Consider the following 18,747-nt stretch of genomic DNA (forward strand, 5'->3'; position numbering starts at 1 on the left):
GGGCGGTGTATAATGGAAAGAATGGGACTGTGTCCTGTCCGTCTGTCTCCACACAGACAGTCTCACCGCTGCAGCATCCCAGCATCACCAGGTGCAGTGGAGCAAAACCTACTGTGTGCGTGAGAGAGAGAGAGAAAGAGAGAGAAAGAGAGGGAGAGAGAGAGAGAGAAGAGGAAGGGGGGCGTTGTCGCTGGGGGCCAGATGAAAGGAAGAGAGAGGGAGAGAGCAAGGGAGAGAGAGAAAGAGAGAGAGTGGGCTGGCAAGGTGGCGGGATTTGTGTCGAAGCCTCTGCTCTGTCAGACATGCGCAAGAGCGTCAGCAGCAGCAGCAGCAGCAGCAGCACCACCACCACCATCACCACCATCACCACCGCCGCTGCCGCTGCTCTGCGTTTCCGCCTTGGCTGAGCGGCGCACACAGCCGAGAGGGGAGGGGAGGGGAAGCCGAGAGAGAGGAAGAGCTGAGAGCCAGCCACCAAGACGCAGTGGGGGCACAGCACGGACTCTCCTGTGTGCGAATTACACCGACGCACCAACATCCCAGCAAGCAGCACGCCTCCAAACTGAAAGACAAAAAAATATATAACAACAACAACAACAACAGCAGCAGCAGCAGCAGCAGCAGCATCATCTCTCCACGTCAACAAGCGTTCCTGAGCGGCGCGCGCCACAGCCTTCCAGCATGGAGACTGCGCTAAAAAACAAGCACTAAAAATGTGAGATTTACAGAGGAAATCAGAAGAGAGAGCAAGCGAGCGAGCGAGCGAGCGAGGGCGCGTGTGTATAGCCTATGTGGACGCGTGTGTTGCGTGTGTGTGTATATGTGTGTATGTGTGTGTGTAAGTGAGAGAGCGAGAAAGTGGCTATCCCCCTGTATCTCTTGCGGGTGATCTCAATTGTGTGCTCTGCAGTCTGAAAATGAAGAAGTTCAACATCAGGAAGGTGCTGGACGGCTTGAAAGAGGCGTCCTCCTCCACCCCGTCTGTCCAAGTGGGACCACAGGAAAACCATCTGATCCAGGAGACCCTCCAGTCCGAGCATTTCCAGCTCTGCAAGGTGGGTGAGACCGATGATGTTACACCATGATCCGCATGTAGTCCCCCCTTTCCCCTCCTCCTCCCCTCCTTCTGCTCCTTCTTCTTTCTGATGCTGTGTTTGTCCTGCACTTATCCCATCTCAGGACACAGCAGGTGCAAGTGAGCTTCACAATAAATGAAATTATGGGCAATGGGCGTTTTTCTCTGTAGTCTCCTGAACTGGTTGAAGGTTTATTTAGCGTTTGTTTGGCTTGAGCCTCATGTCAGAGAGAGGATCACTGAAGCCCTCTGTGCTTGTCCAAGGCATGGTACGTTGTATACCTCCCTACAATGCGCATGCTGTGAGCGCGCAGGATAATAAACATGACCAAGTTTCTATCTGGTGGCATGTTCTTGCTTGGATTTTAAATAAAACGTCTAGTAATATTGAAGAATAGGCGGTATTACCCTCAGTGGAAATACCATCGTTTGCTCTGTGTGTGTGTGTATGTGTGTGCTTGGCATGAACTGTCATATGGAGGGGTTGGGCCAGACTGATCCCCTCTTGCATAATGTGCTGGGTTTGGATTAGCAAAACGGTGGTTTCTGGTTGATCTGTGTGCGTGTGCGTGTGTGTGTGTGTGTGTTCGCTTTTCATGTTATCTTTTCCTCACAGTGTCTCTGCATGCACCCTCTTCTCCCTCTCCCCCTCTTTTCCAAACATCTTCACACACTCCTGTTATCCTCATCATACACACACTCCACTTACCCCCACATCATTGATCTATTGGGGACTGATGGCGCCTGGAGAGAATAAGGGGGGGCGGGGGAAGGTTGGCCCCTCTGCTGTTTAAATTGGCCTCAACAATTAATGGGGTTTATCAACACTCGTGTATTTTACATGTACATGCTTAGCATTTTAATGCACTGTTATTTTAAATCAGTATTTCTCCAAGTGTTCCAAAATGCTTTAGTGTGGCCTTTTTAATTTACGCCACTGCTGCGGCATTTGGATTGGAACAGGCTTGTTTGTGTTTTCCTTTTTTTTTTTTTTTATTCAGTTGTTTTGCAATTGTAAAACTGGTGCTGAAACACAAGCTGCATGTCTGGTAGCTGCCACAGTTCATTGCCACTGATGGGCCACTTAAAGCTGTGTTGCATGGCGGAGTCTTTGTGTGCCTCTGGAGGTCAACATCATGGAGTCATGAGTCATGTGATTGTTACTATTGGCTGCATTGTAGACAACAACAGCCAACCAAACACCTGCTGAGGTCCAAATTTAGGGGGGGTTAACTTTTTAAAACTGTAATCATTTTAACATTGGTCAGGGGTGATAGAGTACCTGAAGTAACAACTAGAAAACTGAAGAACAATAAGTCAACATACCTGAGGGCGTATGGGAATATTGTGGATTGGAGGCTCGGGGGCCCAGAAGAGACATTGCACTGGTTTGATTTCCACTGCAGCCTAAATATGTCTATCAGCAGCCAGGCATCTGATTGAAGTCTCTTTGAAGCCGACTCCTGCCTCCCTCCTGCACCTCCACAGTCTGTCTGGACAGAAAGTAGCTGTAATGTTTCTCTGTGAGGAAGGCAGGTGTTTCTGCTGTACTGAGTGCTTCTTATGTAACGTGCTTTAGCCTTCTGCCGCTAAATAAACAAATCCAACAGCCCACCACCGGCTGACTGATGCCATAAAGCTACAGCGGCACACTTCGACATGGGCTGGTGGACATAAAGACAGACACACCTCGCTCCTATAGAAGCCCCCTGCGACAAACAGTAACTAAAGTGTTTTTCACTGATGTGATTTCTGTATGTTTTATTTCCAGACTTTGGTGTCATCACGACTTCATGTGGGAGGAAGCGAAAGGAGATAAAAAGAGAGAAATGAGAGAGAAGAAATCTCAAAATAGGTTCATAATTATAAAAGGCTCCTAAATAACAGAAGCCAAATATCAACCTGTCACGAATAACAGGGTGCCCATGCATAGAAGGAGCATTTGTTCCTCTCTTTCATTTTCTCTTCTCTGTGCAATTTCAGGCTTTACATTTTTTGTTGTTTCATAACATCTCCCACATCCATCTGGGCTGTTTGTTTACCCAAATCTGGGTGTGTGACATCCTCTGACAAAACAACACCCCTGCTGTGAAATGCAGATTGATATTCTGTCTAACACGTTGTCTTTTTTTTTTTTTTGTTCCATCCTCCTGCCTATATCTCCCAGACCGTCCGCCATGGCTTCCCCTATCAGCCGTCGTCCATGGCTTTTGACCCCGTGCAGAAGATACTGGCTATCGGCACCCAGAGTGGAGCCCTCAGATTGTATCCTTTCAGTTGCCATTGAGCAATTATGAGGTGGTGTCGGCCCGTGGCAGCTCCTGTTGGGTATCTGCGTCCCTGGGAGGCAGCAGCAGGTAAGAGAACAGATGTCTGAGCTGTCATAGTCGGGTGCTGATGTAAGCGCGTTGGGCTTCAGCATATTTGTGGGGCGTGCAGAGGAGTTTTCAATCGCATCCGAGAGTTGACAGTCCCCCGGAGCTCTGCATGTGCTTGTGAGTGTCAGCGTTGAGAGTAAAATATTCAATTTATGCTAAACCTTAAAAGTCCAAGATCCAGATGTTGTCATGTGGTATGACAATGCTTTCCACATACACCAACACCTTAGGACACGCTGTACTGTGTCTCCTGCATCCCACATTTTCGCTGACATTGCCACACTGTCGCACCTTCGCTCGCACGTTTAAAATCACAACACAAGTTCGCAGTTTAGCCACATATTGTACAGGGGATGCAGTCGAGGTAGTTTGCATCGGCTTTCTTGCAATATGAGGACGTTTACATAAGCAGGGACAACAGCTTGCGATGAAATGGCACCGCAGGGAGTCGTATAGCTTCAGAGAACGCCCGCGAGCTCGCCTGTGTCAGGCTGCTTTTACAGGTCCTCCATGTGTTCTCCTGCCTGTCCGACAACCTTTGCCAGCTCGTTACGGTGTGATGAAGAGCTGTCCGCCTGCCTGTACCTCGTTCCCACCTGCTGGCAGCTATGGCTGTGACTCAGTCTCATTCACCTGCGCTGAAAAGGTGAGGATGCAAAGAGAAATTCTTGCAGGCGGAGGGGGGTGAGCATAAAATCTACAGAGCCGTGTTCACCAGACTTATGAAAAGACGACGCCGGGCAGTTAACATACCATTTAATATGGTTTCTACTTCTTCTTAAAGGCAGCCTGAGAGAGACAGAGGATATCAGGTTGCACTTCGGTTTATAGTGACGACAAATTGTCCCTAAAGATTTACAGATTCCACTGAGACCACGCATTTCTTCAACCAAAGCAGAGCAGATTCTGTCTGTGGTACATGTATATGAGATGAAATCCCTCCTGTGGTGGAAGAGCTATGCAGGAACTGGTGAATAAGCTTAATGGGGCTTATGTCTTTGCTGGCTAGTACATTACTCCTTAGAGCTCCAGACTGGGTAAACTTAGTGTAAGGAAAAGCTTAAAGAAGCCCAGAACCAAACAGCTTAAAGATCAAAATGCATCCTCCCTCTGACTACCCCGAATTCGGATGAAATGATCTTGTCAGATGTTTCCTGCAGGCTGAGGCTGGTCACTTTGAAATTGAATGAACAGAGGAATCTCTCTTGTGTTTGAGTGATGTGGATCAGATAGAGTCTTATCAGAGTCAGGGGAAGGTGAGTTGGGAGTCATCCATTTATTCTTTGGTGCTGGTTCTTTTCCCCTGTCACTTGCTGTTTAGTCAGCCCTGTCTCTTTATCTGATGACAATGATACCAGCGTGGCACAGATGAAGGGGGTGGGGGGGCATGATGCAGATTTCATGATTCATAGTCTTTGTGTCGCCATGCTGCAGCTTGTGGGTTTTGCGCATGATGTGTTTTCGTTTTGGCAGGTTGCATGTTTTGTGAAAAACATCCTGGGACTCCTGTGCTGATACACATCTATGTCCTGGAGGTCAATATTTTTGCAGTTAATGGCGACTTGCGGCTATCGCTGTTGATACACGGTTGTGGGTATGTGTGCTTGTTTGCCTGGCTGGCCTGCCAGGACATTTGGCTGCACCCCTCTCCCATGGAGGATTACAGGAAGTGGCAGATCAAGGGCCTCTGCCTGGCAGTGTGGCAGAGTGAGTGAGAATTACAGCAGGAACAGGAGGTGCGTGTGGATGTGTACATGCGTGCGAGCATATATGTGCTTATGGGTCGGTGTGCGTGCGTGAATCCTCCAAGGAGACGGCTCATCCCTCTAGCCATGGAGCCAATCATTTCTGTGATCCCCCCCAAAAACTGTCCGGTGTTTGATGCTCACCACCGACTCTGCTGATGCCGCCACTGTCCAGCTGGGAAGATGACAATGTCCCTTTGGTGTTGTCTGGAGGAGAGAAAGAGGGGAATGGAGAAAGAGGTCGGCGGGAGAGCTGGCGGACACAGGACAGGGCCGAAAGACATGGAAGAGCAGAGAGGGGGAATAGATAGGAAGGAGTGAGAGAGGCAGGCTATCCCCTGCTTCAAGATCTAATGGCCAAGAATAGAATCCTTATTGATCTGTGTGTGGTAATGCACTGAGACAGATATGCGTGCGCACACGTACATGCGCACGCACGCACACACATACACACACAGTGCTCCCAGTTGTTTTCTCCATATTATCTCAGCAGTAAAAAGAAGTTGTGAGCATTTAGAAAAACAGGTTTCGCTGTGCAAGCAGTCCATGCATATTAACTTTCCGCTGGATTAGCAGTGTAATTTCAAAAATAAGCAGAAAAGCAGCATTTTAAACTGTGCAATGAAAAAAGAAAACGTCTCGGTTTTCAGCATTGGGTAAAAAAAGTGTGTGATGAGAGGTGGGGCTAGAGGAAGTCGTAGGAACCTTCCAACTCCCTGGTTTAGGTGAAACTATGGCACAATAAGGACACATGATGTTAAGGTTAAACATCAGTTGCAGGTTGTTGACACAGTAGTTGTAATGCAAAGCCAGTGGCAACAGATTAAAAAAAAAAAACAGGGCGTCCAAAGCAATCAGCTACGTCCATGTATCAATCACACAATGTAATGATATTAGGAGCCTTTGTGTGTTGGTGATGTCGACTGAGATCCATCAGTCTCCAGAGGAAAGAAATGTAATTACTCCATGCACACAGGTTTATCTGTGAGGAAACACTTTCAGCTGTATAAAAGCTGCACCTTTTTAGAATTAAAGTATTGCTCATTCTGTCAAATACTTGACTTTGAATTGCATAATTGATCATTAGATATCCGTCCAAAAGGTATAAAGAAATGTTTTCTTAAACAGCAGGAGGTGCTCAGCAACCTGTAATGTCGGTTATGGAGAATCAATTGCTTTTGAGGACCAACCAAAATGCCTCTATTGACCCAAGTGTCAAAGACTGTGAAAATCTCCCTGTTTTCAATCAGTTTGATTTGGACTCACTGAATTGTTGTTACTTGTGTTAAATGACACATACTGTGCAGCATATGTTGTTAAATATGGAACATGTTTATAGTAAGATACTGGCTCAGATTGTGCGTTAAAGGCAAGTATAATATGACTGGGTATATTATGTATCAATGTGTATGTTTTTGTGTGTGTATTTCCTGGGTGTTCAGCAGCTGTGTGTGGGTAACAGTGTGGCGGTTCACCTCTCTTTACTGGTGGTGGCCACGAGAGATGGCAGCACTATAACTCAGAGACTCCCTGTGAGCCAGCAAGACGCAGATCAATAGATCAAATTGTCACTCCATGCTCTGCCAGATCATCTCATCGGCAGGCACAGGACATCATAGGACACACACACACACACACACACACACACATTTCAGACACTAGGTTATTAATTCAAGATGCGTATGTGACAAAGGTAACACACAGTTGTGCATTCACACATACGCACACACGCTAGCATTTGATGGTAGATGACTTATACAAATGTTAGTGGATGTGCACACACAAACACTGTATGTGTACTGACACACTGTACACAGACTGGCAAACGTTTGCACATGCAGGCGGACACTGGTGCACACATGTTTGCAGAGTCAAGTTTGACCACACACACACACACACACACACACACACACACACACATGCACGTTGCAGTGGCTGCCTGACATTGTGTCTGGCAGTTGCCCTGTGCAGCTTTTCATAGCACAAACTGTGACATATCTTCATCATTAATCTTCCTCCTGATTCACTCAGTAGCTCTGTTCCCCTTCAAGCTTTGTCTGCAGTCAGAGGAGAAGCTTACTGGGCCATGAGCTCATGGACTGGACCACTGAATGGGAATAATTTTGAGTGTTGCATCAGAAATTGGAGCTCGGTAGTAGATGTTGCAGTTTCATCGGTGTAGAAGATGCAAATGAAGGTGTTTAAAATCTCTAGAGAGCCTCACAGAGCATTTGAATGCGTACTACTGGTTGTAAACAAATGTATTTCTGTGAAATTCCTAAAGGATTGTAGTATGAAATAAGCTTTTGTTTCACAGAGTAGTGTAGAATGTAGTAGTAGTACAGTGAAATGCACTATATATAACTTATAAATCTGTGGTGATGCGAGGGATTTTGATTGTAATGAGTGATAACGTAACAGCGACTCACAGCCTCCCTGTTTTTGCACGTCTGTAGGATCTTCAGAGACAGAGGTTTAGATAATGATTGCATCGAGCTCTCTTTCCCCAGTCTGTGCGAGCTTACGCACAGTTTGTTTTTTCATTTATTTTTCTGTTTGTTTTGTCGCATCTTTATTCTCTCTCTTCTTTTTTTTCCTTCTTATTTTCGCTCTCTTCCTCCGTGGGGCTGCCAGTTGCACGCTAACTCTTCTAGATGGCACTCTATAGTGCAGATCAGGCCTGAGGTTGTGTGTTTGTGTCTGCGTTCAGTTATGCAATGTGCCAAGATGAGGCTGACTGAGACAGCAACAGTCTCATCAAAGGAGTTAAGCCGCTGTTGTCACCACCGCGTTGCGTACCACACGGTCATGGTATATGCAGATGATTTAAGCATGCACATGATGTGTGATCAATACATACACTTGTCGTATCTTGCCAGTACAGCATGAGATGTTGTGTCTGTTATCCTGTCGTGAGTCACTCCTGTGTCAGTGGTTAGTGTGTTAGCCAGTAGCAGTAGCGTCGGAGAGATGAAGGATCGGGGTAAGAGGAGAGGTATCAGACAAAATGAAGAGGGATGTGAATTTCATCTCAGTTGACCTCATTTTACTTTTCACACAAGTGGGACAAGGATTGTGGAAGAGAAAGAAGAGACTGGCTTGAAATGAAGTCTTATTGCATCTGATATGAGAGCTTAATGTGTTTGTGTGTGTGTGTAAAGAGCTGCTGGTACAGTTGGAATCGGAGTCAGCCTGTGTTTGCCAGATGGTATTTTTAAAAAAAAAGGGTTAAATCTAGATTCCATGTTGAAGCCACCAGAGAGCTGCTGGTGTGTTGCTTTCATGTCAGTTCGGTGCACATCAACTTTACACCATTACCAGAACAAAGGACGTGTGCGTGACTGTGAATGTTTGTGCGCATGTACCTGTGCACTGTACTGAAGTACTCCTAATCAAAGACCCCTTGTGTTCCAGGTTTCATCTTTCATGCCCTCCAAAAGCACTCAGCATCCCCCCGATCTATCGGTTCTCAGAAATGGAAAAACAAATTTTGCTGCATCAGTACCACAACAATGTGTTTGCTGCTCCTCTCTGTCCAATATCCTGATAATGTGTCCTGCTTACAGTAAGTCCTTTAGCCTTGAGAAACGCCAAACGGGATCAAGGTCTATGATGATTAAAGTCATGCTGCCATGTTGCTTCCCTTCAATAATTTAGTTTTCATTTAACTGCAGCTTTTATTTTTGCTCCCTTATCTCTGCTGGCTCCTGTCTCGCCAGAAATGATAGTCCTACATGTGTTTAGTCTGCATGTTCAAGTGAGAGATATGACTACAGTATTAAGCCTAGTTATGTTTTACCAATCCGCTAATGGAAAACTACACATACACACACAAAAACAACATCCATCCATGCACAAACGCATTCAGCCTTTTCTTCCTGCAGTGAGTCATCACAATTCAGGAAGCAGTGTGATATTTTTGTTCACTTGAAAGCAATGTTATTGGAGGACAAGAAATCTTGATGACCTGGAGAAAGGTTAACAGCTCGGGCTGCCATTAGAGAGGAATACTAAAGAAGTGCCGTCTGGAACTGGGTGTGTTTTTTTGGCCCTAGCGTTTGAGGCTCTTTGTAAATTGAAATTTTACCCATGAGATACAGCAGGATGTTTAAAAATCACCATGCCTATATTTCACCACCCTATAGACCCAAACAATAGGGAGCAAGCTGTAGAGTAGTGCGTGTGTGACGCACAGCAGCAATGCCTGAGAGGTCACCAACCTGTGCACTAATTATTCCCAACAGACGGCCGGTCACGCTTGAGTGGCTCATCGTAAATACACAGTGTCATGTGGGCTGGAGAGAATAAATGGGTTCAGATCTGCACACATAAACTCAGAGGGCGTACTACCTACTGCACTGCTCCATGGTTGGCTCCATTCTGACTGTTTGTGGACGGGTGAAGCTACAGTGTTTTGATCAGGCAAATCATGTTGTGTTTGCCGCTCTGGCATTGCTTGTCATAATATTTTGAAGCGCTAATTAGATGGCATTAATTGAAAGTAAACACAAAATAACTAAAATTACATTCAAAGTTGACGTGAGACTTGATGAGGGACGCTGCAGCTCTGTAGGCATCATTTTTTTTTTTTTTTTTACAGACGTGTAATCCTTTCAGTTAGAAGTTGCTGAAAGCTGTGGGCCTTTGAATAGTGGTAATTAACTTGGCGGTGGAAGTGAGGAAGCGTGCACATCGGAGCTGCTTGTGACAGCTGATGGTGCACACAAGAAACTTCAGCTGTGAGCGGTGGACAAACTTAGCAGAGTTTCCATGGTGACACCATGGGAAATGTCTCAAGAGGGATGTTCACCATGAATTCATCCTACTATATTAAAAAGGCTCCCCAGATTACTACAATTTGGATCTTATTTTCAAAGTTTTCACTATCATTACTGTTTGTTATAACAACCCTGCTCTTACCAAGTTAATTGAAGACCATCAGGCAGGCTGTAACCCTTAGATCAGTCAAACCTAGTTGGAAGATATTACTAAGGCAAAAAAAGTAAAATTATTAACCACACTGGTTCAACTGATTCTCAGATTGAGGACTGAAAATTAAGATGGAACTGCCATTAAATTAAATATTTAATTCAACTGATAGCTAATTCATGTTTATGCCAGTATAGCTGTCATTATTTTTCATGGACTAAGCTGTAGCATGCAAACCAGCATGCAAAAAAACAGGACAACCATTTGAATATTTGTACATTTTGTTATTGCTACAGAAGCCAACAATGTGAGTTCAGTTCATCATCAGTCTCCAGCTGTTGTAGCACTGAGTCACTGGAGCACCCAGTTTGTCCTGAGGAAATAGGGCTGTTCAGAGGGACTATTATAACCCCTTGTATTGTAAATGCATTGATGTCTGAGGCTTTTGCACAGACTGGTAATTAAACAGATGTTAATTGGCATTGGCTCTGTAGAATTAGCAAAACTTTACAAATAGTCCCTTTAAACCAATGAGCTGTTTACATCCTGACTTTGTAACAATTTCCCCTTGATCCCAGATCTTAACAACTTTGAATTAGTGCAGTTTTATCAGAAATACACGAGGAACAATGGCCTGTGAAATACAGTTATTCATTTACTATTTAGAAATGGTGGTGGTACTGAGTCAGAGCTCCATCTCGGGTGTAGCATTCTTGGAAACAAAGTCGCTGCACCCCTCGGCCTTGCAGAGAGTGACAACCAGGGACACACAATGCTGTCAGCCTGTTTTGATTTATGACAGGGTTTACTTCAAACAACTGCTTTTTCAGCACTGCCGGGGCCACTTGTGAGGGCCATGTTCCTACTGTATTGATTTGCACTTATATTAGTCATGGTCAATATGCTGCTCTACTGTAACACTGCTCTCGTGACCAAAGGGTTTGACCACTGTCCAGTCCCCACACCACAAAGGTCCCTCATCATCAGGTCAAGTTTCCAGAGTAAATGAGCCTGTGTGTGTGCACTCTATTGGATTTGCTTTGATGTCATTGTGCAGCGTCTGATACAGACGTCATGTTATGTGTACATAGTATCAGGTGACACTATGCATCCTATTGAGTGGAAATTGTGGTTCATTTGTAAGTCTTAGGCTTTAATTATCAAGATATATTCTTAAACTGCCTGAAGATTAGATGTTAGTCAAAGCATATTACCAGCTACTTCTATAAAACCGTCGGAACTGAAACCGACTTTGTCTATAAATGAAGCAGTGTTGTGCAGATTGTAAAGTACAAGTTGTTGCAACTTTCCGTGAGCAGATTCTGGTATGTGCTGATAGCTCTTGCCTGTCCAGTGAAATGAATATCATTTCCCCCATTACGTGCCGTAAATCTAGCGTTTCAGTGAAATGTCACAGTCACCTGACAAATCGTACATGACAGTGACGGAGAGCTCGGCTGTACGGGATCAATTCAAATGCGTTTTTCGAGGTTGAATAAGAATGTGATGCCTTTCAAGTACACACAGTGTGCGCCCGGGATTGTTGAGAAGCGACATCTGGTCTGCAAGCATGAGCTCATCCACAGGTCTAAGAGTGAAGCCGTGTACGTATCCTGCTGTCGAGGAAGAAGAAGAAGAAGGAAGAACTGAAATACGCAGTGCTGCCTGCATTTGTGTATGAAAATGTCGGTGAATCGCTGTTTGTGTTTTTTCTCAAGGTGACCTGACCGAATCAAAGGCGGCCTCCCCTTGACCGAATGAAAATGCCACATTTCACCAAGCTAAATAAGATAACAATGGAAGAACGTCTTTTTGAGATGCTCGTCTGAACATAATGTTTGTGTCAGTGGCACGATAACGCTCGATGGTGGTTTTGCTCGACATTTTCGTCGAGGTGTGGAAGTGTGGCAGTCGAACTTGCGCTGTCAGGTTTGCACCGTCCCCTGTGGTGCTTGTAAGGGGACTAGCTTACAGAATGCTGTGAACCACAAAGAGTTTGTCGTCTCGCTTTTCTCCCTGCCCTTCATGTGACCTCTAGGTCTCCACGGGGCTTCACCACTCAAATGACTGTGAAGTACTTCTCCCTTTTTTTCCCCCTCCTCTTACCTCATCTCCTGTCGTACACCATGCTGCTTTATTTTTTTTCTTATCTCTTTCCTATAATTCACATTGCCAGGGATATAATTGTCTAGTTCTTTTTAGAATTGCAGGGATTTTCTAATGGGATTTACAGATTTTTTCTGTATTTTATTTTATTTTTCTGTGCTTTCTGTCCCCCTGCTGATTCTCTGCAGCTCATTATTTTTGTCAAGCTACTGTAGTAATCTTCCACTCTGTCTCTGGGGACTGTGCTCCCTCCCTATTTTAATGTTCCACGTTTTTTTTTCCTATCATTTGTTTTTGTAACCCTTCCTCTCCCAAGTGCCACAACCAAACATGCAGAGGCTGATGTGGCAAGAGGTTATATGTATTTAATGTTCAGTTATAATTAATTCTCAGACATTTCTCTTATCTCCCATGTAAACACATAGGTGGCATTAACATGAACCTGACATGAGAAAGAATTACAGAGCTTTTGGCTTTTAGGGCACACATTTATGCAGTGAGGCATGTTAATATCTCATCAGACATCTATGCTACAGATGCAGAGGGAGCACTTGCGCTTTAACTATTAGGATCTTCTATCATAATTATGTGGTGTCTATATAAACATGGTCAGGCATAAAAAAGAAGGTTAAAGGTTTTCCTGCTCTCCATATGCTGCACTGTAAGTATATACATTTTAGCAGTGGCCGCATGTCCACATACATATGAGCTGAGAGTTAAAGAGCAAATGAAAATCTTAAATCCTTTTAAAATCCAGATTACAGGTGAATCATGGATTATTGCTTTGCCATTTAATCATCCTCTGTGCTCTGCGTTGACATCACCTGTAAGTGAAGGCAAGCCAATGGTTCAAGTCTGCCTCTGTGCATCTGTTGGCCTCTGTTTGAAACACACAACAAAATGTGAGAGGCTCTGCTTACTGTTAAAAAAATAAACAATTAAATCGTTTTCAAGAGCCCATATTGTCAGAGAAGCTCACACTGAAGACATTATATAAACTGGATCACTGTATGTTAGTCATAACCATCATAATTAGGGCTTCATCTCATATTTATTCATTATCTTTATTTATTTATCTGTTGATTTGGTTAAACATTAATTAAAATACTCTAAAATGAGAAACAATTTCTCAGAACCTAGGATGTGTTTAAATAGCTTCTTTCGTTCAACCAGTCTGAACCCCACAGATATTCACTTGACAACAATATACAAAATAAAAGTAGCAAATTCTCACATTTTACATCAAAACCTTATCAAAACTATATTTATCAATAAGATAATTGACTGATAATTTCTGCATTAATTATTGAACAATCTCCTTGGTGTGTCAACTCCATTGCTTTAGAATTGCACAGTCTGGCAGTCCATTTTATTCTGCTCTTCAGGATGTAATTTTCAGTGCTGTTTGATGTGATACTTCATGCTGCTTGATATTGTGTCGGTCAGGTACACATGGTTGAATTGTGCTCTTGCAAAAAGCCTCTTTCCTGAGCTGCTGTGTGTTTGTAGTAGAAAAGATGTGGTAAGAAACAGAAACTGTTCTGGTCTGAGAAGTGTGCATGCGACAAACCCTGAGCACCTAATGGCCATGGGCTGTGTAAATGGTTGGTTATGACCTTACTAAAATCTAGACACTCAGTCTCTGTCTGACGCACATACACATACATACACGCTCACACACAGCTCTGAATGCACAGTCACATACACACACGGGAGGAAAAACAGAGAGGTTCCCAAGGTACCAGTCCTTGAGGAATTGCCTGTCAGTGTGTTTGTGTGTGCGCTGATATGTGGGTGTGTGCATGTGCCAAGGCTCCTGCAGACAGTGACAGAGCTGTATGTGAGTTCAGCTGCATACATACAAAAGCTGTGTGTCCTTTTACCTGTGCTTCTGTATTTATGTGAAAAAGCCTCAGAAAGACCTTAACATCCATCCAAATGTGCATCCAGGTGAAACATCTGTTACGGCACACACACACACACACACACTCGCACACACACACACACACACACACACACGTCTATTGTTTCATCGCTTATGGTATATACTATTTGAGTCTGACTGTTCCATTTCATGCTTTTTTACCTTCTTTGCTAAAGGCTAATTTCTACATACTCAACTAAACCAACTCCAGCTGGAGAATATTAGTGTCTGCTGTAGCTAACAAGCCTAAACTGCCAGTGAGGCCATGTGGGTAATGTTGCTTATAGGCATATTATGGAATACATACCATAACTTGTAGATATTTCACTTGCTACTGTTTTAACTGCACTAAATCCCCTTAAGCAGAGAGAAATACTTCCCTGCTTGCAGTGCACTCTCCTTGTTGCACGCTAAATATTAGCTATTGTTTACCTTAAGATAGCATTTTGCTGAGTCATCTGTTAAACTCATGACTGTGCTTTCCCAAGAGATACATTTCTCATTAAGGTGGAAAGACCTCTAAAACTGCTTGGTATATTTTCTGAAAATGAATGGATGTGAGGCTGGGGAGTGGGGCATGTTGGGAGTTGTGGTTCTTTGCTGGGCCATGACATTTGGACTGCTAGATGGCTTACAATGATTCAGCAAGATGAATTTATCCAATTTTGAGCCCATTTAGGTCTAGGTATGATGCCATCGAACTGGATGGAGTCAAACCAGCATTTAGAGACTAATCTCACATTTATAAATTCTCCATGAGGGAATGTTTGCTACATTTACTTGATTGTGATATGTTAATGTTGTTTTTGTTTCTGCTGCCCTCTAATGGTTGCAGAAATTGCCACTACAGGTTGGAATAATGTAAATTTTGAAATGTCATCCAGTTGCACTTAGGAAACAGTGATTCATGAATCATGTTCTTGGTTTTTAGGAATCTTTTACGTGCCAGTAAACAAACGGGTACGTCAAGATGCTTGGACCGGCTTCAGCCTCAGTGCTTGTTAGGGACAAGGTTTGTGTGTGTGTGTGTGTGTGTGTGTGTGTGTGTGTGTTGTGTGTGTGTGTGCTGGGCTGTGCCTACAGATGATCATTTTTGGTGTAAATACTCTACCATTTAATTTGTCTGCTTTGACTGACAGCCCATCATGGGCTCACAGTGTGTAATCTTAGTAGTGGTGCTTCCACCTCTTGCTGACAGTAGCATCACCAACAAATGTTCTTTGAAGATCCACTCGGTGACTGCTGCCAACCTAAATAGACGGCAGTTTTGTGATGGTCTTTGCTTGACTACAGCCGTTGTCCTGGACCAACTTTAGCTGACTGAGGCTGTGATTCTGCCCAGGACTTGGCTCAGCCTCCGCCTGTCAATAAGAGCTACGCAAATCTTGACGTCTTGCCTCCCTCCACCCTGCTGGTAGCTACGATGATATTTACCCCGCTGTTGCTCCTCTGTAGGCTGCCCTTCAATATGCCGTCACGCCGAGTGCCTGTAGGGAAGACGCGTACACACATGTCGCATGATGTGATGACTCAGGCCTTAATGCCCGGCCACATGGCTGTCATGCATGCCGCCCTTCCCCCCATCCTCAGCGCTCAGCCTGTTGGTGTGTACGATATATTGTAGGCTTATATCAAAGTGTGGTTGATGCTGTTTTTGTCGTGTGTGTGTGTGTGTGTGTGTGTGTGTGTGTGTGTGTGTGTGTGTGTGTGTGTGTGTGTGTGTGTGTGTGTGTGTGTGTGTGTGTGTGTGTGTGTGTGTGTGTGTGTGTGTGTGTGTGTGTGTGTGTGTGTGTGTGTGTGTGTGTGTGTAAGTGTGTGTGTGTGTGTGTGTGTGTGTGTGTGTGTGTAAGTGTGTAAGTGTGTGGAAGAGGGGCTGTTTGTGTTTTTCTGTCTGATTGAAGCAGAATGTGGATTATGTTGTAATATGAAATGTGTGGAAGGTGGGGGGAGGGGCAAAAGGGTTGAGACTGACATTTTAAGATTGAGGAGACGTATGGTGAGGAGGGAGGGTGAGGGAGATTAAGACAGGAGTTACACTTATGTTTGTCCAGAGACAAAGAACTACAGTTTGCTTTAGCATCATCCAGAGTGGGAGTCAGCATAGTGGGCGGGGAGGGTTGCATGTTGTTTTCTTTTTTTCCTTTCTTTCTTTCTTTTTTTTTTTTAAACAACACCAGAGATTTCTAGCGTAGCATCAACCTGGTGCGAAACTGTACAGATACAAATACCTAAAAATGCTGCAGATGTGTCCTTGGTTTGTCATTCAGTGCAGCAAAACCAGGGTCTGAATCCCTGCAGCTACTGTATATATAGGAGACCAGAGAGGAAAAGCAACAGGAAGATTGGAGGGATGAAATCACTGCAGACTGACGAACTTGCGTCTAAGTTTAGAAAAGTGAAGAGGAGGAAGAGAAATTAGAAGGAGATAAAATGTACCGTGGGAGTGTCTGCATATGGAGTGGGGCCAGAGTGGTCGCAGCCATTCAGCTCCGTGACTCAGAGCCCTGATGTTGTGTGGGCGGGGTTTGCAGAGATTTCAAGGGCAACAATTGGCTCCTGACCCAACTGTAATCAGACTGCTGTCCAAGCAGAAACCACCACATGTTTTCTTTTTTTTTTTTAGTATGAGCTGAAAGAAATGTCAGACCCCTAGGAGGTGGGAGACGCCCACCATTTCTCACACAGCACACAGAGCACTGCAGAGCCCCCCACTCAACTGTCCACAGAGCATCCTTTCTTCATGCATTTTGCTGCTTTGATTCATAACAAGGACGGCGTGTGAAGGAAAGGACAACCTTGCAGCTTGTACATCGCTGCTTTCACTTCAGTGATGGAGCAGCTAATTTGTTTGATAAGCCAGAAGCCCTCGCCATCCCGCAGACTCCGGCGGGAGTGAATGATGAACAGGCAGTGCGAGAGGTTTCGGCTAGCTGCGCCACTAGGCCCCCATTAAGCCTCGATTGGGGTCTATTGGCCTGATTCCTCTTCCTGTCTGGTGCTTGGCAACGCTTTTGCTTTCACATTAGATGCGGGTGTCGATGATTGCTGATAACACGATGAAGGAGGACAACGGTGAGCGCATTAACCCTGGCTGCCACTGCTGCAGACCTGACAATATTAGCATCCAGAGAGATAACACATGCTGTTAACCCCTTCTCGCTCTTCCTCTCTTAAGTCACAGACAATGAAGCGAGGACTGTCTTTAATGTAATTGGCCACGCCGTGTACTTAACAGTAATAGCGTTTTGATGTTGTCTAGTGCTGAAATGACATTGTGGGAGTGATTTCACTTTGCATCTTTGCAGGTCTCAGTGAACCGATCAGCATCTGGCCCTGGTGCTCAATTTTAGAAACTGTTGCTGCAGTGCCATGCATTTTTAATGGCTGAGGCCATTGTAGTAGCCTGTGTTCTGCGTATGTGTGCATTTACTGTCCGTGTCTATGTATGTGCATATGAATATGAGTGTTGATGTGTGTGAATATAAAACGTATGTCCTGTGTATATACATGAGGCAGCTTGAGTGCCACTGTGTAGAGAAGAGCCAGGTAAGAAGCACTTTTGCTCAGTTGTCCACCATGCGTGTATGTGTGTGTGTGTGTGTGTGTAAGCCTCTGTCAGCATATATATACGCAAGCGTCTGTTTCCATTTGTGTTGGTACATTGTCTTATTTGCTATCAGTGATTTGAACACTAATGTGATGTGACAGTTTTGGGCCTGAAACACACTCCCTGAATAATTTTGAATAAAACCTGTGGGGCTCAAATTCCCAGAGGTCTCTCTAATAATGCTTACACGGGTTTTGTGCAACTCTGCAAAATTAATTTGATGCTTTGCCAAAGAAAAAAAACAAAAGAAGAACTGGCAAAATCGTATGAAAAACAAAGTGAATATAGCCAACCAACCTGATAGACCCAGTGTTCATATTTTGTGGATTATGTAGTAAGAAATATCTTCCACCTCGCTCTTGTTAGACATGTATTGATTCTGCTGCTGAAATCCTCTTTTCCTAATAAATATGCAATATCATCGCTGCATACCAATAGGCTGAAAGAACTCCAGAAATATGATATTAGATGCTCCATAATCTGTACAGTAAAGAACAAGCAGGAAAATATGTATTGCAGTTTTAATTAATCCAGGCTAATATAGTGTTAGCCAGTACACAGCGTGATCTTTTAATCCTTATCTGACTTTGTTCTTTGACTGCAGAGGGCAAATAGATTAGTTGAACTTGAAAGTAGTAATCTTGGATAAATGCGTGCTCCCTTTCTGAAATACAGTATGACTGGAGAGTTGAAGTCATGATCAGCTGTCATATTCCCTCGACATGTCACTGGTTGTCACAGCTTAAGGCCATCGCATGTTTGACACCAGCGTGGTAAGAGGTAATAATTTAAGACCAAGTGCCGAGAGAACCAAGGGCGTCTTATCAGGAAGGATATTAACTGTGTGATGCAACTGTGCTAAGAGAGTGAGAGATGATGACACGCAGCAGAAAACTGAACATGAATGACATGCATCCATTAGCTCTGTAAAACTACTTCAGTTACCCAGTGAGGAATTATTGTAGTTGGCCGTTGTTTAAAGG

The 18,747-nt window shown here is 44.3% G+C and overlaps 1 protein-coding gene across 3 annotated transcripts in view; it reads left to right on the forward strand.

Annotated features, from left to right (window-relative positions):
- Window positions 1-917: 917 nt before the first annotated feature.
- The window catches only part of stxbp5a (syntaxin binding protein 5a (tomosyn)), a gene marked incomplete at its 5' end in the record, with an annotated part of 84,197 nt that continues 66,367 nt past the window's right edge, over window positions 918-18,747 (forward strand). For all 3 annotated transcript variants that reach the window (XM_084000617.1, XM_084000618.1, XM_084000619.1), the window contains 2 exons: window positions 918-1,055; window positions 3,243-3,340. In XM_084000617.1, the coding sequence (XP_083856743.1) occupies window positions 918-1,055; window positions 3,243-3,340 (236 nt within the window). The remainder of the gene's footprint in view (window positions 1,056-3,242; window positions 3,341-18,747) is intronic.

Source organism: Trachurus trachurus, assembly GCF_905171665.1.
Source record: "Trachurus trachurus genome assembly, chromosome: 24".
Classification (NCBI taxonomy): Eukaryota; Metazoa; Chordata; class Actinopteri; order Carangiformes; family Carangidae; genus Trachurus; species Trachurus trachurus.